Source organism: Schistocerca cancellata, chromosome 5 (assembly GCF_023864275.1).
Source record: "Schistocerca cancellata isolate TAMUIC-IGC-003103 chromosome 5, iqSchCanc2.1, whole genome shotgun sequence".
In the NCBI taxonomy this organism is placed as follows: domain Eukaryota; kingdom Metazoa; phylum Arthropoda; class Insecta; order Orthoptera; family Acrididae; genus Schistocerca; species Schistocerca cancellata.
The window spans coordinates 515056266-515083003 of record NC_064630.1 but is presented as its reverse complement, the minus strand read 5'-3'; the positions used below and the strand labels follow the sequence as shown (position 1 = coordinate 515083003).

General features: G+C 45.3%; 1 protein-coding gene across 1 annotated transcript in view; it reads left to right on the top strand.

The window, feature by feature from the left end:
• LOC126188638 (homeobox protein OTX2-B-like) overlaps positions 1-26738 on the top strand; it is a 360976-nt gene that overhangs the window by 126723 nt on the left and 207515 nt on the right. The window contains exon 2 of the mRNA XM_049930239.1: positions 25510-25545. Within this exon, the coding sequence (XP_049786196.1) occupies positions 25510-25545 (36 nt within the window). The remainder of the gene's footprint in view (positions 1-25509; positions 25546-26738) is intronic.

The following is a 26738-nucleotide window of genomic DNA, read 5'->3' as shown; positions in this document are numbered from 1 at the left end:
GTCATCGTGCCTTTGTTTACAACCGCAGGTCCCACGAGGTCTAGGTGAATGTCTGGCGTAGCATAATATTGCTCCCAGCGGCCTGCTTCCGTATCAAGGTGAATGTTTCGAGTAGCTGTTCACCTGGATGACGGCGCATCCGGACGCGACCGTCGACCTGGTGTAACAAGAAACCTGATTCATCCGATAAGACGACACGCTCCTTTACAAATATTTGTTACTGCTGCAGAGCGTAGTATCTCCATTTGACTCTAGCTGACCTAGAGAGAGGGTTAATTAAAGCCGTACGTCTGTCGGCTGTATGTCGAACGTGTTTTTCGAATGAAAATTTCGCGTTGATTATGAGACACAGACATTTTGGATGATCTGCCTTTGAATTGATGACACTTTTAGTTGTTGCAGTTGCAGAGTATTTTTAATCACTATTTGCAATCGAATAAAGAATTTTTCATTGCATTAGTTTTTGGCTCCCCTTGGAATCTAAGCCGTGACAGAAATATCTCTCAACTGAAAGCTGCAGAAGTTTTACTTAGTGGTTCAATGGTTGATACGTGTCATATCATTTATCTAGAAAAGCCAGTGTTGGTCCGCGTTTAGAAAATTTTTTTCAGCACCTAATGTGATTGTTTTTGTGGCAGCACTTTTTGCGTGTAAAAATGTTAAGTTGTATCATAGGTCTTCTTACACGTTAAATTCTAGTCACCTCTCCCGCTTCCTGTCCCTGTACCTCCGTCCCCCTCTCCGATAAATCCCATAACTGGGTACTTCAACGGTCGTAGGAAGTTAAGCAAAGACGAATCTGACAGGAACACGTCCTAGAGATGTGTAAATAATCCTCAGAAATTATTACTCTGAAAACATTGCTGGAGAAAGTCAACTATCACAATGTAGTACTTCAAACTAACCATGAAACAGTCGTGATCGCAAGGGGCGTTTGTTTACTAGAGAGTCAACTATCGTCATTCAGCGGTTCCTGCCCCACACGCAGCCGACGTGTATCAAAATGATTGATGGTATGAAGATGATCATGTGATACCGGTCACATTTTAATAAACGTACCTTACGATCTAGATTATTTTATAAATAATTCCAATGTAAGTACTATGTGGGCGTTTCTTTCACGACGAGCACGCTAAAGGACACGTTTTTAATAACATCCTACTCTGCAGTATGCCCTGAGAAGAAATTTTGCAGACTGTTCGGGATATTAATGGCAGTGGAGGTGCAGGAAGAGACGGCGAAAGAGGGAGAGGGTGGAAGAGGGAGCGGAGGTCGCATGACCTTTCTGTCTGCTAAGTAGAAACTGCTGCAGGGAATTCTTGGGCCACGCACCAACGAAATTTACATGAAGTTTTTGTTCCAACAGATCTGTGCTCTGCTCTTGTTAATTTTAGAAGCAGAATTTTAGCTCTGACACGGTCGAACACCATATTCAGTTGTGCCTAACGGATTCTCTGCCAAGCTTTCTCGACCAGAAGTACAAATACTGAATTACTTGTTGAGAACCTGTGTGGATCATGGAAAACCAGGAAACGGCCGCACTTTAAACACACTCGTATATTACATATTGGAGTATCCTACAAAGCACTGGTTCTATTTGGAGGTCCAATTCGGTATAAAATTTTAATCCTAAATGTGTTTTTGGTTCTGTTACCAGGAATATAACACCAAACCAGAAAGCTTATAAACTGGATACGATTTACAGTATGAAAATTACACATACGAGGGCATACAGTTCCATCATTTGTGCAGGGAGGCTAAGAATAGCTTTAAAACTACTTCTCCTTACAACTGTGATATCATAAAACGGGACCCTTCTCCGCTGCTCCTCTTAATATGTTTGTATTGTGCGGTGGGGCGGCGCGGAGAGCACACGGATGAATGTGAGACGATGGGAAAAAAGGAACTCGACTGCTGGGACAGCGAAAACCTCTTCTCGGTCTCGTCCGCGGATAAAATTTTGCGTTGGACCCTCTTACATCTGAGGTTAGTTGCCTATCAGATATCTCTTTGTCAGCTCAGCCAACTAAAATTCAGTTTAATCGAAATACCTTATACATAGACAGCAATGTTGCTATGGGTCAAAGAATATTCAGTAATTCTCTCGGTCTTTTATCCCTACGGAAATAATCCAGTGAAGTGCCTTTCATGAAACTTGATTGGCATAAACTTTTTCCCAGCGATTTCTTTTGTATGTCTGTCACATTGTTATTCTTACACAGGTTTCTGAACGCGGAGTCATTTATAGTTAGGCCCACTAGTCATCAGTATAGACTACAATTAAAAGTCTCGTAGCTTCAAGTATATTGCTGAAATGCAGAAATATGGATTTAAATAAAAATTTTGTAATTGTTGCCTTCTTTCTCCTTGTTATTTTCAGAACCCATCTTGATTCCTACAGAAAAGATCCTCGATTACCAGAAACGTCATAATATGCAAATATAAATATCTAATACGTACAAGAGTTTACCGAAATAGTGATAATACAGATACTCTTTTGAAAAATAAATTACCTACGTAGCTGAATTGTTATAAAATTCTTATTGTTTCTATTCCCTGATGCTTTCCTTGCGCCCCCGAGGTGGTATTTACCTCCCAGTTGGGAATCAGTGCACTAAGCAAATTCTTGAATATATCGCGCTCACATCAGAAGACAACTTCACCGTACAGTCTACCTGAATAAGAAAAATGCTATCACATCGGCATGTCCATTATTTGCATCAACATCAGTGAATGTGGAAATTTTCTAAACTACTTTAACCTGGACACACACCGGAACTCTGACGCTGAAAGTTTGCTTAAACTTACATTTGTTGAAGTCGAGCCTTGTAACTTACATTCCACAGAGTAAAGAAAGTAAAGTTCAATCATGACAATAGCTTGATATAACATCGGTTTTAGTATGTTTCTTGATATCATTCCGCAACTTTGCGAAGTGAAATCAAGTCTTTTACACGTTGTCGTTATAAGTTTGTTGCTGTTATGATCCATCAAGTCGTCTCCGACTCCCGGACACATGATGAAGAATGTCTCTTCATACATTCCTGGACGTTGTTTTGCTCCTCATTTCTTCCAAGGTGACACCGATGCGTCATTGATGTTCCCTGTCTCTCTTTTCCTTGGTTTCCTGTACGTCTTTCACCTTCTGTTCTTCCAGGCGTTACTGTTTTTTGTAGTGAGTTCTCAGCGCTCATGGTATGTCCAAAGTATGTTAATTCCATTTGCAGTATTTTAGCCTTCAAAGATATTTCTGGCACTATTTTTTCCATGACTGTTCTATTTTTTACTTTCCTAGTCCATGAAATCCTCAGGATCCTTCTCCACATCCTTGTTTCAAAAGAATCGATTTTATTGCGACCCGCTTTTTTCATTTCCGCTACTCACATCTGTACAAAATTGTGGTTAAGATCAAAGTTTCAGCAATTTTTATTTTGGTCAGAAATGATAGTTTACTTTCTTTTAGCAATATGCCTAACTGAATTGCAGTGGACTTTCCAAGTTGCGCCCTTCTTTTTATTTTCTTAGTGCAGGAACTGCTTTGTGCTACCGTACATCCTAAAAACATATATTTATCTCAACGTTATTCTTCACTCCTGTTGTCACAGTTTTTGTTTTCTTGGATACAGTTAAATGTTAGTCATACAGTCGGTTTCAAAAATGTGCTTTAACTCACCATAATGGAAAATCATTTTCACGTGTTACACTTCTCAAAGAAATAAACATTGCAATGTATACTTGTAAATATATATAAGATAAATGTTGGTATATTCACTGATTTATACCAAATGTATTTTTGTGTCTGAATGCCAACTACATGCGAGTTTTATGTACAACGCCATCAAATACTACACACAAAAGTATCTCATTCACTTGCTCATTACGCACAAACAGTTAAACCTGTAGAAAAAATAAACAGGACCTTTTTGTGTGAAAGTTAGTGTTAAATTTTACACTGTGTTACATTTTCGCTAGATGTTGTACTTCTCTATTTGTTGAAAAAAACATACAAAAGTGACCTTCAAATGCGTTTTTCTTCAATAACCCGCCAGCTGCAGCATTCATCGAAAACGCATTCCAGAATAAAATTTACCTGCATCAAATTTCCTACAAAACAGTCTCGTTCATTCTTTCTGTACGACTGGCAGTTTGCACGTAGTGAGCGAGTGAATATGAAAAATCTCGTGTGTGATTTTTGATGGTGTTGTGGGTAGCATAAAATTAATAGGCAGAGGCTGCTGAATCACCCCGTATAATACAAGTAGACGAAAGTCATATTATCGACTTTGTCCTATAACTTTTGGCAACAAATTAATTGTCATTCCGGATATCAGCAAATACGAGCTACCCATCCAGATCCTGAATGCCCGGAGGATGTTGACGGGTCGCCGTGTCACCCTCTGTCAGGCTGCGTCATGCAGATGTGGTGTGGTGGGGTATATAGTCAGCACACCGTTCTCCGCCGGCCGGAGTGGTCGTGCGGTTCTAGGCGCTACAGTCTGGAACTGCGTGACCGCTACGGTCGCAGGTTCGAATCCTGCCTCGGGCATGGATGTGAGTGATGTCCTTAGGTTAGTTAGCTTTAAGTAGTTCTAAGTTCTAGGGGACTGATGACCACAGCAGTTGAGTCCCATAGTGCTCAGAGCCATTTTGAACACCGTTCTCCGTTTATATTGCCGACTTTCAATCAAGTAACTCCTCAAATTGGCAGCACGAGTTTGATTACACTCCGCACCAATCCTCCTACCAAGGAGGCAGCCATCTACGCTGACCACATTTTTTGTAATCGTTCTGTCTGTCTATCTCACCATTTTTCGTCGTCATTTCTGTGCAGTTGCCTCACGTCACCTGTGTACTTCCATCGGTCAGTGCAGCACTCAGTCCTTTTATTACAGAGAGAGACCAGTCCCCTGACTGAACACCCTGCCAGTATACGACCGGCCTAGCGAGGGGGACATATGAGAAAATAAACCCTCACATGTCAGCACAGTCTTCTACCTACAGGCCTTTGGTGGCAGCTACGTTATACTTCAGAGTGTCTCAACGGATAGACCAGTGCACCGCAGCACAAAGTACACTTATGAGGCAAAACATTATGACCACCTGCTTAATTGCTTGTTTGGTCGTCTTTGGAATGAAATACATCACTGATTCTGCATATCAGGGATCCGACAGCTTATTGGTAGGTTTGTGGATGTATGTCACATTAGATGTCTACGCACGGATCATGCAATTCGCGTAAATAACGGGCGGCTGATTTGTGTACACTATGATGGCGCCCCATAGCGACCGAGATGGGTTCCATAGGATTTACGTCAGACGAATTTGGTCGCTGAGAAATCAATGTGAGTTCACTATAATGCTCCTCAAACCACTGTAGTACGGTTCTGGCTCCGAGACACGAACAATTATGCTGCTGAAAGGATGACATCGCCGTCGGGTAAGACATGAAGCCTGAATGGATGCAGGTGGTTCGCACCTGTCAACCTGTCTTCCATTACTACCACACGTCCGATGCATCCTGAGCAGAATGTCTTCCATAGCACAATACTGTTCCCACCAGCCTGCGTCTGCGGCGCGCTGCGCGTTTCGAGCAGCCGTTCGCTTCGATGATGACGTTTGTGGAGACGACCATCGATCTTGTGTAGCAAAAATGTGATTCACCCGAAGATCCGACACGTTTTCACTGATCGACGGTTAAATCCCGAAGGCCATGTTCCCACTGCAATCGTAACTGACAACGTCGTTGGTTCAACATTTGAACACATAGAGGTGATCTGCTGCGGCGCTCACTTTTTAACAATGTACGATGAACGGCGTGCTCCAAAACACTTGAGCGCGCTCCAGCGTTGTGCTCTTTCGGGAGAGATGCCACCGTCTATCCCACGTAACAGAGTTGACAAGCCTCCGAAACCTACGTTCTGTAAAGAGTCGTGGACCTCCAGGCATTCAGCGCCAGTGGTAGTTTCACTGTCCTGTATCATTCCGTAGATGCTCACGACAATAGCGCGTGAACATTCGTACAGTTTCGCCGTTTTCGAGACACACGTTCACAGCCTCTGTGTAATAGTAATCTGCCCTTTGTCAAAGTCACGTATCTCTCTGGATTTTTCCCATTTACAGCCATATCTTCGCTAGGGTTATCTCCCATCCGTGCCTGCTCCGCTTACATACTTTTGTTACGGCGTCATGTGGCCGCAACGCCTCGAGGCGGCATCCAACGTCGTGGTGGGCAGTGGTCATGGTGTGTTGGCTCATCAGTGTCTTTCATGCGAGAGGACAGTGGGATCAGAGGGACCACCCGCCGGCTGTATGACGCTGACGCCGGGCGTCGTTCGTGGTGGGAAGCCCCGCTGGGCGCCGCGACGCTGGGCTAACACGCGATACACAGGCGACACCTGACAGCGCAGCGCCGACGGCTGCACACGCGCCTCCCCAGTCTCTCTGCCTGTCGACCAAGGAATAGCACATTACATTTATTAACGCGCATGCTTTGCGTTCGCTTACTGATGAAAACACTCTATGCTACGAAGAAGTTTCCTCGTGTTGTAATCCGAGTCATGGCGACGTGTTGTCGCACGTCTCGACGAATTTCCCACTCGCACGCAGGCGATGTCATCATCGCCTGAAGATGAGTGGTAAGAAATTTATTGAAACGTTGTGACAATACGAACGAAACTCGCTGATACATGGAGTCTTATGACAATTTGGATATGATATTGAGGTACGGTGCACCTGCAAATGCAGGATATACATAATAATGTGTTACAGATTTCTGGCAATATTGTTACTTGCTCGCGATATGGATCAGTCAGGATCGGAAAGCACACATAAATTACCGAGCAAGGTGGCGCAGTAGTTAGTTCACTGGGCTCACATTCGGGGGGGACGACGGTACAAACCTGCGTTCGGCCATCCTGATTTAAGTTGTCCGTGATTTCACTAAATCGCTCCAGGCAAATGCCGGGAGGGTTCCTTTGAAATGGTACGGCCGACTTCCCTCTCAATCCTTCCCTAATCCGATGGGACCGATGACATAGCTGTTTGGTCTCCTCCCACAAATGAACCAACAACCAACCAATAACATATAAATTATCAGGATAAGCGCAAATTGTAGAAGTAGTTGTTCACAACAAGGACTAAGTTAGACGCAGTACGTAGCTGTGATCATGTGGTGCTTCTTCAACACCATGAACGAACAATGTGCGTTGGGCATAATTTTACAGCAAAAAATAATGAACTCTATAAAATGAAACGATGGTATGGCATTGTTGGCCGGGAGGCCCCATGCGGGGACGTTCGGCCACCGTATAACAAGTCCATTTTTAGTTGACGCCTCTTCGGCGACTTGCGAGTCAATGATGATGAAATGACGATGAAGAACACTCAACACGCTGTCATCACGAGGCAGAGAAAATCCCTGACCCCGCCGGGAATCGAACCCGGGACCTCGTGCGTGGGAAGCGATAACGCTACCGCAAGACCACGAGTTGCGGGGGGGGGGGGGGGGGGGGATGAACTCTATAAATTTTGTATAACAGATATAGAGAAGTACGAAAGATTATAGGACTATCGTGACAGGAATAACAGTCCAACGCTTTCTCCCTCCCCCCCCCCCCTCTCTCTCTCTCTCTCTTTCTCTCTCTCTCTCACATAAACGAACACACACACATATACACACACAATGGAAGGTTGCTATGAACATTGACCATGAACCAGGGTTTTTATTTCAATATTCTCGGTCAGCAGGTATTCCCTTTTCTTGTACATATTTATGATTAGTGATCTGCGAACTCTCCCGTCTTCCAAGATAACAACAGCTCACAGAACTGGAAGCATACGTTCCTGTTTTGAAACTTATCCTGCTGGCTCATTAAACCACCCAATCTTAATCCCACAGAAAATGCATGGAATTATTTAGAACAGCGGTGGAAATGTAGCAGTCAGCATATCCACAATTAGATAGCTTTTCCGGAACCAGTCATCAGTGGGTACCTTCAGGTGGATATTACATAACTGAACTCTCTTCATCATCGAATTTACGCCATTATCAAGATTGAAAGAAATGTTGCGCGGTATTAGCAGAAGGTCTCCTTGAGGAGATTAATTCTTGGAGTTCTTGTATGACGTTTCTCCTTCGTATTTTGATTTGAAAAGAGGCAAAATCGGGACTCGTTGCGTTACATTACCCACTTCCAGTCAGCAATTGTCCAGTTTCTGTGTTGTTTGGCCCACTGAAGACGTGCAGTTTTACGTGCCAATTACCTCTGCTGTCGAAGTTGCGAGCCTCTTTCCCTACTTTTGCTGCTGAAACTTGTCGTACATTTTAAAGTCAATATCGTTCGTTCAGACGATCAGTTCCACGAAATCTTTGTAATGTGATCACTTTACGTATGAACAACATTAGTTTTATGTTCTTGCTACTTGTCTTTAGTGAACTATAGAAAAGAAGCGACAGCGATAGTTCAAAAATATTGATTTGCGATCGAAAAGTCATAAAGTAAATTCTATTTTACGTTTTAATATCTATGTTCGCTTTCACAAATTAAGGAAGTACTTGTATCAGTTTCGTGGAACTAAAGTCTTATTTGAAATTGTCTCTTTTCCCGCCTCTGTAAGTCCGAATGATGAGCTTACCGCCCTCATCGTTAGGAGTTGGGTATCGTTGCTGGTGCTGTGCTGGCATTTTGTATGTATTAGTCGACCGAAATATGTCGTGACGGCCTCATGTGAATAAGGCAAGAATTTACTTATGTTACCAAATATTACATAGATATTTGCGAAGGGAGGCTTCTAGTACCCAGTACCATATTTCAAGGAGGATTTAGCCGCTGACCTGGTTAAATGTTTGGAAGACAGAATCCTGCCGGGACTCCATACATTGGACAGGATTTTGGTGCCATGAAAACATATGTTGTGTTTTTTGAGAATGAGACGCTCCAGAGGAATGAGCCGAGTTGACTACTTCCTAACAAGAGTGGTGACGCTGTCAGAATCTTTCCAAAGCAGTGTCGACGTTATCTCTGATATTACACGTAAATTCTTGAGACTTTGCGTAAAATATCGCCATCGTAATTCATCCCGTAAGTACGTATAAAACGCAACCACAGCAACAAGTTGTGGCAGTGAGATGCCGACGATGACGACGTAGTAAACTGTCGAAACCTTGCGCTACAATTTTCACAGAACGCACCAAAAAAACAGAGAGAATGTCTTCGCAGAAAATAACATTTCCTTTCATTTATGCATCCTATTTATTTTCCGTGTTTCGTTGTTTCTTCTTACAAAGTGTTTGAAATTAGGTTAGATTGTTAGGTGCGTCGTCGTTGTTTTTGAAATACGATGTTTTATACCCTGGGTAATGACTGTAGATACTTCTTGTAGAATAATTTCACTGACAAATTCTGATGCTAATGTAGATTTATTTTGCAACGCTTTAATTTTAGCTCATTTGCAGAGACAGGTAATTCAGTTTCCTTGGTTATTCAGTTGGGTAACAATGTTGGATTTCGACCTCATTTTCCAGTAACAGTTGTAGAAATAATCTTTTTATTGGGATTGATACACTTGGAGTCTCAAGTCACTGCGTTCTTACCCACAGTTTTGCCCACACCATTTAACATAATCAAAAATGGGGGTTAACACCGATCGATTTTCATTGCAGATTTTTTGGCATTTGAGCCTCATTTTAATGATGCAGTATCCTGAAAAAATATGTAGAAGATATTTGTCCGTCAATGAAATATGACAGCTGAGCTGCGATCGACACATTGGCCCATTCGGTGTGTGGCGCGAGGCGCTTGGCTGGCAGCGTAGGCGCAAGCGTCTGAGCGTCGCGGGTTGCCGGCCCTCCAGGGGATGAGGACCTCGCACAATGGGCGGCGATTAGGCGTGCTCTCTCACTGTGCCACTGCTCCACTCGAGAGCCTCGTGTCGCTGCCTTCTCTGCCTCGCACCGACTCGCTGCGGTCACCTCGCGAGGTGGTACTCAAACGGCTACAAATACACTGCTTTTGCCGCTACATGCCTTCACACTGTTTCTTGGCCGATGTGACAAAGGACTATGAGTTGAGTGCTTTGGTTAGCTGTTGTTACTGATGATATTTCCATTTACGTGTTTCCATGACTTTGCGTTTTTGCGATTTCTGACCTAAAGGCTTGTTTCTGCAAAATCGAAGACAGACCAAATGGCTCTGAGCACTAAGGGACTCAACATCTTTGGTCATAAGTCCCTTAGAACTTAGAACTACTTAAACCTAACTAACCTAAGGACATCACACACACCCATGCCCGAGGCAGAATTTGAACCTGCGACCGTAGCAGTCCCGCGGTTCCGGACTGCAGCGCCAGAACCGCTAGACCACCGCGGCCGGCGAAGACAGACCACCCAAGGCCTCTGCAACACCTTGGAAATAAATTATGATGCATATGAACGTTTTCTGTCGCAAGAACTGAACGTGGGAATGAATTCGGCGAAGTTCGTGCCACGATTGTTTCATGACGGTCATAAGCACCATCGTGCGGAACCCTGCAGAGAACTCGAACAACTGAATCAAGACGATCCAAACTTCCATGCAGAGGTTGTCACTCTTAATGAAAGTTAATTTTATTCCTTTGGCTCTTAAATTGAGCAGCAGTCTTCACAATGGAAGAGTCCTTCTTCACCTAGGCCAATAAAAGCTCGACAAGTCAACCCGTCGTCGACGGGTTTGTAAATCCTTAATTTCGGTCTTGAGTTTGCATTTCTACCTCCATATTTAAGAGAGCGTTTCACCTCCAATCACTACGATTGAATACCCCTACTTGACGGTTCTGAGTGATTCCAGTATGGACTGTTCAAAATGTTCAAATGTGTGTGAAATCTTATGGAACTTAACTGCTAAGGTCATCAGTCCCTTAGCTTACACACTAATTAACCTAAATTATCCTAAGGACAAACACACACACCCATGCCCGAGGGAGGACTCGAACCTCCACCGGGATCAGCCGCACAGTCCATGACTGCAGCGCCTGAGACCGCTCGGCTAATCCCGCGCGGCCCATTGTGGACTGACAATAGAGTATGCAAAGATTGTGTATTGTGGCTTATTTGTTTTCGATTATTTGTATATTATGAGAAATTTTCCAGTATTTGCACTATCCATAATGCGCCTGGAGGTATTCTGGTGTTACATAACTGCTTTCTAATGATGTAATCCGAAATAATCACAGCGCTTTTCCAGCAACAACAAATGTGTGATAATTATTGATCTTTCGGAAGCCTTAACTCCTGAAGATGACGACGGTGACAGTTGTCGAAAGGTCGAGAACTGTAACTCAATTGTGCTGTTCAAAACTTTGACGATTTCATTCAATCATGGTACCGCGAAAGACTTAGAGGATACGTGATGTGACGTAAGATCCGTAAGCTTTGGAACTATTACTTTGTTTCATTCATTGTTTTATATCATCAGCATGTGTGTCTGTGTTACCAACTGAATATCTGTTGCATGAAATGCAAGGTCAAACAAGAGAAAAATGATGATATTATGCCATTATATCCATGTTGTGTTCCCTTATGTATATTAATTGTATGTAAGTCTCCGTTACTTAAGTGTATATCTGTACAGGGTTTGGAACACGTTTACGTGCAGGCGCGCATACAAAGGGAGAGGAGACGGAATGAACCTCCCCTCTCCCCTCCTTCCTCCCACATACACGCAAGAAATTTTAGTAAAGGCATTTATGTTTTTACACTACCTTTATCAGTTTCCAAGTTCCTCTGCCAAGATTTGGAGACTAAAGTAATAAGAAAACTAAGAACTAGGAAATGGTAAGGATAAAGAAAATTACAAGCTATGTTTCCCACAGAACACTACCTTGTTCCTTACCTGAGAGCCGGCTGACGTAGATAGGCTTGAGCCCTGACCGGCTGCAACAAACATTCCAACCAGGTGCTGACTGTGCCTGCAGACACAAGTGGTTCAAATGACTCTAAGCACTATGGACTTAATATCTGAGGTCATCAGTCCCCTAGACTTAGAACTACTTAAACCTAACTAACCTAAGGACATCACACACATCCATAACCGAGGCAGGATTCGAGCCTGCGATCGTAGCAGCCATGTGGTTCTGCACTGAAGCGCCTAGAACCGATCGGCCACATCGGCCAGCTGCTGACACAACAAATCCGATATGATTCTTGAGTCTACAGGTCGTACAGAGAAATCACAGGAAACTGAGTAAGCCTAACCGGAAGGCAAAGATCCTACACTAAGAAAGAAATAAGATACTGGCTGACTACTTTCTGCCGGCCTGTGTGGCCATGCGGTTCTAGGCGCTTCAGTTTGGAACCGCGCGGCCGCTAGGTCGCAGGTTCGAATCCTGCCTCGGGCATGGATGTGTGTGATGTCCTTAGGTTAGTTAGGTTTAAGTAGTTCTAAGTTATAGGGGACTGATGACCTCAGATGTTAAGTCCTATAGTGCTGAGAGCCATCTGAACCATTTTTTTGACTACTTTCTCCTCACTTATGCGCTAGATTATCCACAGATTGCAGACATGCCTTCCTCAGCGTAGACATCCACACACTTTCACATGGAGAACACTAGATGTGGACAGTTAACAGGGGTACATAATTCCTGCCGACCGGGGTGGCCGAGCGGTTCTAGGCGCTACAGTCTGGAACCACGCGACCGCTACGGTCGCAGGTTCGAATCCTGCCTCGGACATGGATGTGTGTATGTCCTTAGGTTAGTTAGGTTTAAGTAGTTCTGTTCTAGGGAGCTGATGACCTCAGTAGTTAAGTCCCATAGTGCTCAGAGCCATTTGAACCATTTGAACATAAATTCCGTTCCGTTGGAGGGGGGGCGAGGGGGGGGGGGGTGACGAGAGAAAGGTCATTGGACCAACCTCTATGACTAACATTGGAATACACAGATCCTGTGAAAGTAGGGGGTAAGACTAGGAAAAAGACTGAAACTTCCTGGTAGATTAAAACTGTGTTCCGAGCCGTAATCTACCTCGGGACCTTTGGCTTTCGCGGGAAAGTGCTCTACCAACTGAGCTACCCAAGCAGTACTCACGATCAGTCCTCACAACTGTACTTCCACCAGTTTTAATCTGTTACGAAGTTTCATATCTGATATCAATGAATCCTCCGCTCCAGATTGAAAATTTCATTGTAGAAAAAGATTGTCGGGAAAATCATACGTCCCTGTGGCGAGTTAAAACTGATGGTGACGACAATCTACACTGAATGCAGGGCCTTGGGTCCACCCGTGCCTACATGAATACAAAAATGAACAAACAGGCTACTCACGAGGCAGGGCCACGGTGGACTGAAAGTGAGATATGCGGCGCCTGGGCCACAATCACGCTCGCGACTACGCGTGCCGTCTGACCTGCAGAGGGGGCGACGCATAGAGTCCACAAGACAAAATTCCAAGTGAGCTGTAGCGTGTCGAGGGCACGCGGGGAGCGGCCACTTGGCGATCTCGGAATCGCGGCGTACGAATGGCAAGAACGCGGCTGGCGAGTTGATGAGGAGCGGCTTTGTTTGCGCAGCTCTCGGGCCACCTGTTAGCGCGAGGTTTTGGGAGCGCAGCAGGCGGCCTCTTTATTGCTATCCCTACAGCCCTAGCCCAGCCCTAGCCCTAGCGGCAGCGCCGGCCCTCGCGTCCGCACCGTTGCGCCCGCAAGCGCAGTAATCTGGGCCCTACAGTGACCGCCGAGGCGCGCTCGAGGGCGCGGATTACGCTGCGTGCGTCACGCACCACGCAGCTCCTCCGCCCACTCCACTTCACTGCTCTCCATCTGAATTGGTGGTCAGAGGCGATAAACCGGCGCAGCCCCAGCAACGGCCGCTTTGGCTGTGCAGCCAAGAGCCGCGCAGCACAATGCCACTCCCTGCTCCCGCTCGGGCTTCCGAGCAACGTTGGGTGCCTACCATACCTACAGCCACTATTTAAAGGCGACGACATCTTTCGCGTGGTCATCGTTGTGCATTTGTTTCCGTAAATGTTTTCATTACTGTCTCTTTCAATTATACTGTGTGATTCAGCTGCCCCTGCCAAAAGGTTATATGTAACTCACAACACATTCGAATTCCACATACAAGAAATTCACATTCTTTCACTCGCTACACTCAAACTATCATTTCCATAGAAGAAATTAACAGGACTTCATTTTGTACTCAGATACGTTTTCACTGAAGGTTGTAGTTTCCGAATCTTTCAAGAAAAGCGTAAAAAAATCTCAAGAAAATATGTCTTGAATAACTCGAAAACTACGGCCTCCAGCGAAAACGCATTCCAGTACAAAATTTAACTAGATTAACCATGGTGCCGGCCGCGGTGGCCGTGCGGTTCTGGGCACTTCAGTCCGGAACCGCGTGGCTGCTACGGTCGCAGGTTCGAATCCTGCCTCGGGCATGGATGTGTGTGATGTCCTTAGGTTAGTTAGGTTTAATTAGTTCTAAGTTCTAGGGGACTGATGACTTCAGATGTTGAGTCTCATAGTGCTCAGAGCCATTTGAAACTTTAACCATGGTGTATAGCAAGCAAGAGAATATGAAAATCTCGCACATGGGTTTTGAAGTCTCTGTGGGTTGCGTAAAGCCTATCAGTAAGGGCAACTGAATCACCCTGTATACGTAAAGCAAACAACATAGCAATATACATACAGAAAACTGCCATCAGTCGCTTTTGGAATTATACAAAAACAGGTGAAGCTTTCAATGGATGAAGAGGAACCGAAATGAAACTTCGCGCTTTCAGAGGGTGTATAACTCCTCCCGCACAGGCCATGAAGGCCCAAATGCACCGGCCGGCCGCCGTGTCATCCCCAGCCCACAGGCACCACTCGATGCGGATATGGAGGGGCATGTGGTCAGCACTGCTCTCCCGGCCGTTATGTCAGTTTCCGAGACCGGAGCCGCTACTCCTCAATCAAGTAGCTCCTCAGTTTGCCTCACAAGGGCTGAGTACACCCCGCTTGACAACAGCGCTCGGCAGACCGGATGGTCACCCATCCAAGTTCTAGCCCAGCCCGACAGCGCTTAAATTCCGTGAGCTGACGACAATCGGTGTTACCACTGCGGCAAGGCCATTTGCCAGAGGGTATATAATTTTATTTTATTCATTACATCATTGAGTCAAATTTACAAAGAACTTGGCAATGAGAGCCCACTTATCGGAATGATGTTGTATTACACTTGGCCTGGGTGCATGCACTTTTTCGGCTGCGAAGAGTGGCATTAAGCCGTTCTCTCCTCTCCTGAGGCAAGGTGGCCCACATGAGTTGTAAATGGTCCTTGATATTATCCATAATGACACTGTCATGGAGCTTACGTCCAAGCTGGTATCATACACGTTCTATCGTGGACAGATCTCGGGATCATGCTGGTCACTGGAGTACCTCAACATCACGCAGACATATTAACAGAATATTCCGTCGGTTCTTGGTAGAACAACATTATAACAATAAATGAAAAGCACCAGTTTGCTTTTCATTTATTGTTATCACGCAGACAGTTCATAGAGACACATGCCGTGTGTGGACAAACATTTTGCTGTCGTAAAAAGCAAGATGAGTAAGGCACGAGGAGGCAGGATGCCCCTGACGTCCCACTGTGCCGTGAGGGTTCCCTCAGTCACTGCCATCCGTGACCTGGAGTACCTAAGACGCCAGGAGTAACACCGCTGTTGTAGGTGTGAATGGGTTACGATGCGCCGGTGCACAATAAGAGGTGCCCCCCCCCCCCCCCCCCGCCCACCTTGCGGTGGTCAGACGTGGTCAACCGGAAGCTTGACAACGAGTATCTCTCCCCTTAGATCCAATCCTATGTGGGCCATTGTGACATCTGAATGTCTCACAGATATGGATATTGTACTATTCGACTACCTTGTCAATTGGAGACACACACACAATGAAGCCCCCTACAATCTCTGTCAGGTGCTGATAATAGTGTATCCCACGAGCATGGGGCATTTCCGCGTTTTCCACAGTGATCAGTCAACATCCGCGCTGTTCATGCCTGTTATATTCCCTACGAGGACTGATAACAATACTAAACATGAACATCACTAACGCTTTCTAGTGACCTTTCTACCTGTCACACAGAAATGCAACTCTAACGATTTACGTATCCCCTCCCCCTCCCCGGTGGTGTGCACGTGTATGAGGTTGCATTTATATCCGATCAAGTCTCTGGACGCTTGGCATTTTTGGCAGGCAGTTTATTACCATAAACTATTTTTTGAGCGTGTTGAGCTTACTTTTCAGATGAAGCACACGGAAGTTACATTTTTTTCGTAGTGTTTTGCTGGGCGCCGGCTTGCAACAGAACAGGCGGAATTCTAGTTCGTATCCAACTACCACCTTCCATTTTACTTGCCTTCTGGCCACGGATTTACCCCTTCCAATTATAAGTATTAATACGGTTTGTCATTTAAATCCTCCAACATCCAGCATGTGCTGTACAACTATTGTACGTATATATAAGTAAGCGGTTAGAAATGTCAACGCGCTGATCTTGTGACAATTCATGTGACAATGGATTTGCAGTCAGGACGAGAATGGCTCCAAACACCGTCCAGGTGGATCAGTCTTCTTGGTCATTTCCCGTAAAAGCAGCGCTTGTGCTCCATCTCCAATAGTATCGACGTCGACGATGCGTTAAGCCTACCTATCTTCGGTCTTTGATATTTTGATCATCTTCTTTAAAATTTCCAACCTGTTTCCTTAATTGCATCCACCATAGCACTTTCACCACTAATCTGTTAATTCTGGGTCTTCTTTTTCCTAGCCTTATTCCGTTTCTTCACAGGCTCGGCATGTCAACCTGGGTTTGGTAATGTTCCTGGTAGAGAGCGGCTGAGACCTCTTCCTCCAGACTCGCCTTCCTCCTTCCTGTCTTGGAGGTTTTGTTTACAATTACGAGGGGCGTTCCATACGTAATGCAACACAATTTTTTTGAAAGCAGGTTGGTTTTATTCAGAGTTCACATACATCATTTTATTCCCCATTCTTTTGGCTACAAACCCCTATTTTTCAATATAATCTCCGTTCAATTTGACAGCCTCACACCACCTTACTGTGCCTGTATGCACACGTGATACCAATCTACTAGTCGGCGTCGGAACCAACGGATTGCTACATCAATAACCTACCCATCAACCACGTACTGCTTAACGCGAGCACATCACTCATTGGGCCCAACAGATGAAGTCGAAGGTGAGGAACCCAAAGGATACAATCCTTTGAATATCCCAACTGGTGTGCTAGTTTGTCAGCACTGTCACCAGACACATCCATTTGAGCACGGAGGTGCTTATGATCCGTCGATCACCTCAGATGAGAGTATCCGCACGTCCGAACATTCCCAGAATCCCAATTGTTGTCGGCCGGCCGGCGCGCGGGAAATCGGACAGATTTGCGCCATCTCATTGCAGTGATGACAGACGCGTCGCCCAATGACTCACCATGCTTTTGTTCACTGCAGGGTCTCTGTAGACCTTTCCAAGCACCTATGGATCTCTCCAATGCTCTGATTTTCCGCCAAAAGAAACTCAGTGATAGATCTCTGCTTGGAACGCATGTCCGTTAAAGACTCGGTTTTGAAGGCTACGTATAGCGTCGCCATCTATTGGGACTTCATGTAACAATAGAAGCTGAAGTGGTAATATTCCACGATCTCCCACAGCAAATTCTGCAATTTTTCAACCGAAATCTAACTAGAAAAAAGTGTGTTCTATTACTTATTGAACGCTCCTCGCATACCAGATGACAGTGTAAACGTCTTCTTAAATGCAAGGATTAGATATTGCCTGTGCAGATAAAAATTTCCATAAATCTCATGTAAAACATTCTTTATTTAGCAGCTATAATAATTGTAATGCGAAGTAAGAAAAAATGAAGATGATCTACTAACAAAAATACAAACAGCACACCAGATAACACAGTAGATTTGAACATTTGTAAATAGGTGTAAGTTGCTCTAAAAATGGAATGACTGTTGGCCCTGACGGCTTCTTGAAGGAAATATCACCAACGACGAGTGTAGACCTCGGTCTACGCTTCAGATCCGTCTGTCCCGACAAACTTTAATTTGTATTCACATCGCTGGCTTCACCGCTTCACGACAAATTACCTTCCAATCTAGCCTAGACCTCAGCCAACCCTACATATCAGCATAGTATCTCATACAACAATGTCAACGAGTCACAACTGGAACAGGTCAACTCATACAAATACCAGGGTGTAACAGTTTGTAGGGATATGAAACAGAACAACCTCATAGGCTCAGTCGTAGTTAAAACAATGAGCATTTGCGAACTACCAGGGAAATGTAATCAGTTTGCAAAGATGAGTGGTTATAAATCACTCGTCCGAACCATCTTGGAATGTGTGTGGGACCCTTTCCAAACAGGACTAACGAGGGATATTCAATGTGCTGAAAGAAGGGCAGCAGAAATAGTCACAGATTTGTCTGAACCATGGAAAAGTGTCACGGAGATACTGAAGAAACTGAAATGGCAGACGCTTGAAGAGAGATGCAAACTATTCTGAAATAACTTGCTTACAAAGTTGCAAGAACCATCTTTAAGCGAGGTATTTAGGTATGTACTATAAGATCTTGCACATCGTTCCCGCTGGGATCGTGAGGGCTACATCAGACATAAAGTTGTAAAACTACCGTAGGCTACTGTTAAGCAAGCGTAGTGTACCGTGGTTTTCCCAGCAGCCTTCGTCAGTTAAGATCGTAAAGGCGTACGTTAGGTGTGTTGAATACCTATCGGGCGTTACCCCAGTTTATCGCTTTGTTTGCAAGTGCGATCGGTGTCTTACTAGATTCCCTTGGAAACCGGAAGCGATCAACCGTCTAGAAACTACGTGAGGGCATATAATAGGCCGCCCAACCTACGGAACATTTTTATTCTCCATAATTATCCTCCTGTGCGTTACTTAAAAATAAGCAGTATTTGTAGCAAAATTGAAATTGGCAAATGTTTAATTTAGGTTACATTCGAAAACTGTTGATATGTAACAGGGAATTACTGACTGTTTTAGTAAAACTAAAAAAAAACTGATTTTTCGTACAATGCTATAAAAGGCAAATTCCTCGAAATAATGATAACCAAAAAATATCAAACAACGCTTCAATACCTCGTCGAGCTTACGTAGTACATGTTTCTCTCATTTATAAACCACTTTCAAACTTATCAATAATAACAGTAAACTCTTGTCTTTGTTCATGATGAAAAACGTTTTATCGAGTACAAAATAACAGCTATAACTGCGCATGATTTTTTTTTCCATTTGGAGCCAGTCATATAACTCTTACGGAAAGATATAACTGACATTTTACCGTTTGATATGCTTTTATTACACGATCTAGATTTCAGCGTTTGGCCATTTTCAACTGTTACATACGTAAAAAAAAAAAACCGTAGATTTTTTATTTTTGCGCATGTAAACCTGTACCTACATCAAAAGCAATTGCTTTGGCTGCATAAATGGGAAGAGTAATGAAAATTTATTACTTGTAAAATGAAATTTATATTGTGTAAGATTATAAAACCATAGTGGACTAACAATGAACGACTTACGATTCTAATTGTGTGCAAAACAGAAAGAAGTCTTCAGCTCCTTGTTTCTCTCACGCATTCATTTATGTTTCTTTCCCTGCCAATGCTACCAATACTGCGGGTAATAAAAGAAAAAATACCGAGCGGGGTACCGCAGTAGTTAGCACACTGGACTCGCATTCGGGATGACGTCGGTTCAAACTCATGTCCTGTCATCCCGATTTAGGTTTCCCGTGATTTCCCTAGATCGCTTAAGGTAACTACAGAACCGTAGTTTTGGTAGGGCGCACCTCTTATTAGACTAATTACAGTGCGCACTGACGCGTTGAAGTAATTATTATTCTTCCCCCTCTGCATGCGCGAGTGGAACGGAAAGCAGCCCTAATGACGAGTGCAATGGAAAGCACCCTCTGCCATGCACTTCACAGTGGCTTGCAGAGTGCAGACGTAGAAGAAGATGTAGCTCCTTCAGCTCACCCAGAGGTATAAACTTCATAACGTTGTGCCCACCTGACACGACTGCGGAAGTTCTGCGGCCACGGTGCGGGAGGTCCTCCGGTACCCCGGCGTCCGCTAACATCCGGTCCCCCTCCGCTCCTAATCCTCGCTCAGCTTCCGGACTCTGCAAAGGGCGGCTAACGGCAGCGACAGCCTGAAGGGGCCCGGAGTGGACGTCAGGTGCGGGCTGGAGTGTTTTCCGTGTCAACAGCGGCGCGCGCCTGTCCTGTCCAACTCTGCCCTGCAGCCAAACAGAAACACTCGAGTTGGCAGCACGCCGCTCCCTGCGACCACCGTCCGGCGCGCAGCATAAATATTTGCAGCGCCCGCAAATAAATACACCGCCAGCTGTCGCCTCACTACTGCAGGACGACGTCACAGCGCGGAGGACTTCAACTGGTCCAAGCCAGCACAGGTGCCACACTGGACACACCCATCGTGATCTTTGCGGAAATCCTTGGCGTTTGTTCTTCTACGTCTGCATCTACGTACATATTCCGCAAGCCAAGAAGCATGGCAGAGGGTGCTTTGCATCACTACTAGTCATTTCCTTTCCTGTTCTACACACAAATGGAGAGAGGGAAGAAGGATTATCAGCCACCGCAAGAGCCCTAAATTCTCTAATCTTCCTGGTCCTTACGGGAAATGACGTTGGCGGCAGTAGAATCGTTCTGCAGTCAGCTTCAAACGCCGCTTCTCTAAATTTTCTCAGTAGCTTTTCGTGAAAAGAACGTTGTAGTCGTTCCAGCGATTTCCGTTCGAGTTCACGAACCATGTCCCTAATACTCGCCTGTTGATCGAACCTTCCGGTAAAAAATCTAGCAGCCCGCTTCTGGATTCCTTCGATATCCTCCTCTAATCAGACATGGTATGGTCCCAAATACTCGAGCAGTATTCAAGAATGGGTCGCTCTAGTATTTTGTACGCGATCTCCTTTATGGACGAGCTACACATACCTAAAATTCTCTCAATATATCGAAGTCGACCATTCTCTTTCTTCTCGGTCGCCCCTTGAAACTTCGTTATTGGTACAGTCGTAGCGACCTTCCTTCCGATGATTTTGTCTGGTGTCGATATGAAACACAATTGAAACATTACATTAGAGTACCAGAATGACAATTTCAGTCCGCCAGCAGGTGCTGCAACGTGGGAGTGTTAGAGCGCTTAACATTGTTGTACAAGTCGTTGGAGCGAGTGAGATGCTGTAGGGAAGGCGCTGAATTCCCATTCGTGTTTTATATCCAGTGGGATAGAAAAACTATCGTAGATACATTCCTTCTTCCAGTACAGACTTAACATTCTAGAATGCCGTAGCAGTTGTTCAGCTGTCCTCTTTTGTATCTTAAGATGGACACACACACATCAAAAGACCACATCAACGTCGTTGCAATACGAGGGCATTTTTTCACGGCATAAACTACCAAATGCTAGTAGGAAGTAAATACAACTGCCGTCACCTCGAAGGTTAGTTGGAATACCGGTGCTTTACTAGGCATTATCCTACTGAGGGTGAAATACCCTTGCCGTCCTGCGAACTTTGAACTGATTTACCCAGCATGTCGTAGGACAACTCACAGTATTAACGTGGATTTCATACCATGGTGCAACTTGGCATTATTCACAATAACAAACCGCTTTAAGTAGTTGAAAAAGGCATTGAGTGACTGAAAAAAATTAGGATTGCACGTCGTACCTTGTGGCCGTGGTGGTACTTGAGGGGTAGAGCACTAGATTGCACTCTTGCGGTTCTAGATTCAATCCTGTGTAGAGGCGTATGAGCGGAGGTTGTTACTCTTACCAATCTCTCCAGGAAGGCCCCAAATCCACTGAGCCTCCTGTCAAAATGAGTACCATAGGTATTTCCCAAGGGTAACAAACGGCAGGGACGAGAGATCCGCCGCCCCCTCGCCATCGTAGAGTCGCGGCAATGGAAAGACTAAACTCTACCAGCAGGCGGCCGGCGACAGTTCGATCACGAGCCTGCACCGTAGACCCGTGCCTTTGGGTTTGTAGTCTAGCATCTACTCAATCAGACGAAGAGTCACAGTACTAAAAGTCAAAGTACTAGTAAAAAATGGCTCTGAGCACTATGGGACTTAACAGCTATGGTCATCAGTCCCCTAGAACTTAGAACTACTTAAACCTAACTAACCTAAGGACAGCACACAACACCCAGCCATCACGAGGCAGAGAAAATCCCTGACCCCGCCGGGAGTCGAACCCGGGAACCCGGGCGTGGGAAGCGAGAACGCTACCGCACGACCACGAGATGCGGGCGAAGTACTAGTCAAGCCTACTAAGTACTTATACTGGCTGATTATAATTAAATCTCAGCTACTTACGAAAGGACGGCCGGAGTGGCCGAACGGTTCTAGGCGCTACAGTCTGGAACCGCGCGACCGCTCGGTCGCAGGTTCGATTCCTGCCTCGGGCATGGATGTTTGTGATCTCCTTAGGTTAGTTAGGTTTAAGTAGTTCTAAGATCTAGGGGACTGATGACCTCAGCAGTTAAGTCCCATAGTGCTCAGAGCCATTTGAACCATTTTGAACTGTCGCTTACACAATTTGTTTAACATGAGTATCAATGACGTCGACGCGATACTGCATCCGTAAAAAGACGTGATCAACAGTTGCTCACAGCAGTTCTGGTGGACCAGTCGCTGTAGCTGAGCGGCTCTAGGTGCTTCAGTCCGGAACCACGCGTCTGCTACGGTCGCAGGTTCGAATCCTGCCTCGGGCATGGATGTGTGTGATGTCCCTTAGGTTAGTTATGTTTCAGTAGTTTGAAGTTCTAGGCGAATGATGACCTCAGATGATAAGTCCCATCATGCTCAGAGCCATTTGAACCATTTGAGTTCTGGTGGAATCTGAGCAGCGTGTCAGCGTGTTTCTGTATACTGACCTCCACGTCAGGTAAGGACCGAACGTGTCACTGGTAAGCGCGCTCTTTTAAACATCCCCAGAGCAAAAAAAAAAAAAAAAAAAAAATGGCTCTGAGCACAATGGGACTTAGCATCTGAGGTCATCAGTCCCCTAGACTTAGTACTACTTAAACCTAACTAACCTAAGGACATCACACACATCCATGCCCGAGGCAGGATTCGAACCTGTGACCGTAGCAACAGCGCGGTTCCGGACTGAAGCGCCTAGAACCGCTCGGCCACAACGGCCGGCCAGAGCCAAAAGTCACATGAATACAGATCAGGTGAACTTGCAGGCTGTAGGTCTGGAAAACCTCTGGGATAACACATTCGTGGAAGGTTGCATTAATCTGATCTTTCACTAGGCGAGCGACATGAGGTGTTAGCCCACTTTGCATGAAAACGTTTCCACACAGTTGCGCTATTCCAAAACAGTAATCACATGCTGCTCAAGGAGGTTTTGGTGCATAGGTGACGGTATACCCGACGGGCTCTCTGGGCGTATTCTTTTCAAAGAAGAATGGACCGAGAATAACGGTGGATCGAATCCACACCACACAGTCACATGTGGTGAGTGCAATGGCTCTCCGTGCACAGCACGCCGTCCTGTGTATTCACTGCACCCTGTGTGTAAAATGTGCCTCGTCACTCCATAGAATGCAGCGCGGGACACTTCGATCCGTACCAGACACTGAAGAGAAAATTCAGAACGTTGCTGCGGATCATGAAGTTTGAGTTGCTGCACCAAGTGAACCTAGCACTGGTACCAGTGTGATAAAGGCCACAAAACTTTCCGTACTTTTGACCATGGAATGGTCAATTCTCGCAGTACTGCACGAACTCCAGCACTAATCGGCGACGTGCTGCATGGTCAGCTACGACAACAGCAACCTCGTCAATAAGTTCCATTGAGATACGGCGCCTTCCTCTTCCAGGCGCCATCCGTGGCTCATGCGTTATCGAATTTCATTATCATCTTCTTTAAACCGCGTAATGATACCGAGCCTCTCCTCAGACTTTTCACTCGGTTATACTTTCTCAATGCAGCACTATAATAGCTGCTGTTCACATAAAACAGTTTCACTAACAGCACATAGCCCCTGTTCTCGATAGCCATACTGTTCACTCACGTTATGACTTATCAGATAACAGCGTGGATGTCATACCGTCATACAAACAGTATAAAGTGCCAGATTTGCTCCTGGTGGTCATAACTGAAACAAATATTTTCCAGGGTAAATTGGTTCCGCATTATCGCATTAGCTTATTTACCAAGTTTCGTTGCCAAATGATAATTACAGCCTACAGTGGAACTCCATGAGAAGCTGCACTAACCACCTGATATTAAGACACTCAGCGAGCATACCCAAACGAACTTTTAGTTGTTAACTATTGTTTATATTTTAAAATTATATTTGTAAAGTAATAAAGGCTTCAGTTTGGACTACCAGTGCAATGTACCACAAACATTTTCATTTATTTTATGTCAAAGTAAAAGAGAGGTAAATTGAATGTAGAAGGTAAAAATTACATTACTTGTGCCGATATCTACATCTACATCTACATACATACTCCGTAATCCACCATACGGTGCGTGGCGAAGGGTACCTCGTGCCACAACTTCTCTCCCTGTTCCACTCCCAAACAGATCGAGGGAAAAATGACCGCCTATATGCCTCTGTACGAGCCCTAATCTCTCTTATCTTATATTGGTGGTCTTTCCGCGAAATGTAAGTTGGCGGCAGTAAAATTGTGCTGCAGTCAGTCTCAAATGCTGGTTCTCTAAATTTCCTCAGTAGCGATTCACGAAAAGAACGCCTCCTTTCCTCTAGAGACTCCCACCCGAGTTCCTGAAGCATTTCCGTAACACTCGCGTGATGATCAAACCTACCAGTAACAAATCTAGCAGCCCGCCTCTGAATTGCTTCTATGTCCTCCCTCAATCCGACCTGATAGGGATCCCAAATGCTCGAGCAGTACTCAAGAATAGGTCGTGTTAGTTTTTTATAAGCGGTCTCCTATACAGATGAAACACATCTTCCCAAAATTCTACCAATGAACCGAAGACGACTATCCGCCTTCCCCACAACTGCCATTACATGCTTGTCCCACTTCATATCGCTCTGCATTGTTACGCCCAAATATTTAATCGACGTGACTGTGTCAAGCGCTACACTACTAATGGAGTATTCAAACATTACAGGATTCCTTTTCCTATTTTATTTGTAGTGTCATAATTTCAAAACTATGTTTGTGGGAGGAAATGGAGCTCCTCTATTCTGACGTTCACCGACAGAGACATGACGAGAGAGGCGAGGTCTTGGCCTGTTGACGACTTGCGCAGCGGCATGCACACATGTGTCCTCGCTTTTAATGTACAGGTGTCGCGGCAGCAGTGGCGACCCGGACTTCCTCTTGGCGCCTGGGCCCGCATGTATGAGGGTGTGTTTCTGTGTGTGTGTGTGTGTGTTCCATTACTGTCGCAGATGTGTGGCCTGCACTGAAATGAGTTTTCCGCTGTCCGCAGGTCCGACCCCATGTGGCCCAACAGCCTGGCGGCCGGGTGAGTAGATTGCCTTCATTAGCCGACACGTGGCGCGCACGCGTCCGCTTCGCCTGCCACGCTCTCTTGTTTGGCCAGCCGAGAGCCGCCGCCGCCGCCGCCACTTCGCACTCTTCTAACCCCATCTCCAGCTGCGACACCTCGCCTTGCGCCGGCAATGAAGCTGGCACGAAAAATTTGCCAGCGCTCTTTGAGAAATACAGTGAATTAGCTTGCGCGCTGTTGTAGTCTTCAGACGAAAGGCTAGTTTCATGGAGCTCTTCAACTATTGAAAGATGACTATTGTGTCAGAGACGGCAGAGGACTGCGAAAATCAGTTAACGTAAAGGATGGTGTCTTGTAAACAGGTTACAAAATTATTTTTTAATAAATAGCAAATACTTTCCTAATGTTCTGCGACATATTATTTGGTCACCAACCGGCTTCTTAGGCCATTGTTAGGTGACAATTGAATCTCACAAACACAGTTAAAATGGCCTGAATCCTACACTTATATTCCTTATAAGGGGCAATCAAATGAGAACAAAACACCCGCCACAGCGGGAATATGAAATCAATCCACACAAATGTGATCACTATACGCGTTAAGGCTTTTGTCCCCCTGGGAAACAAGACAATCAGTTCTTGTTTCGTAGATGGCGGCTGGTCGCTGACGGATCCACAGCCGCACCCACTCTTGCATTTCCTCGTCCGACTGAAACGGACGTAAACACCTGTCTTTTTCAGGTCGCCGAAGATGTGAAAATCACACGGTGATAGATCCGGGCTGTACCGAGGATATTGCAGTATTTCCCAACCAAATCGCTGAAGCGTAGCCGTCCTTACGCAGTTGGCAGTGCGGTGGTGGGCGTTAACAAGCAACGGAATGATTCCATTCAATAGCATTCCTGGGTGTTTTGACTTTATAGCGCGTCGTAGTTACTGCAAAGTGTCTTCATAGCGCTGCGCATTGATTGTGGTCCCACGCACGATGATCAGGATCAGAAAGAGAGAGAGTGGAGGAGATGGTCTGAGAGAGGGGACAGAGGGATGAAGAGACAGAGAGAGTGGAGAGGAGGAGATAGTTAAGAGTGGGAAGATGAGATACACAGATAAATGGAGGAAGAGGTAAACACAGAGAGTGTGAGGAGGAGATGTTCAATACATGTGTCAAATCTACAAGTGGGTGGAACTGTGGGGAACACACTAGTATA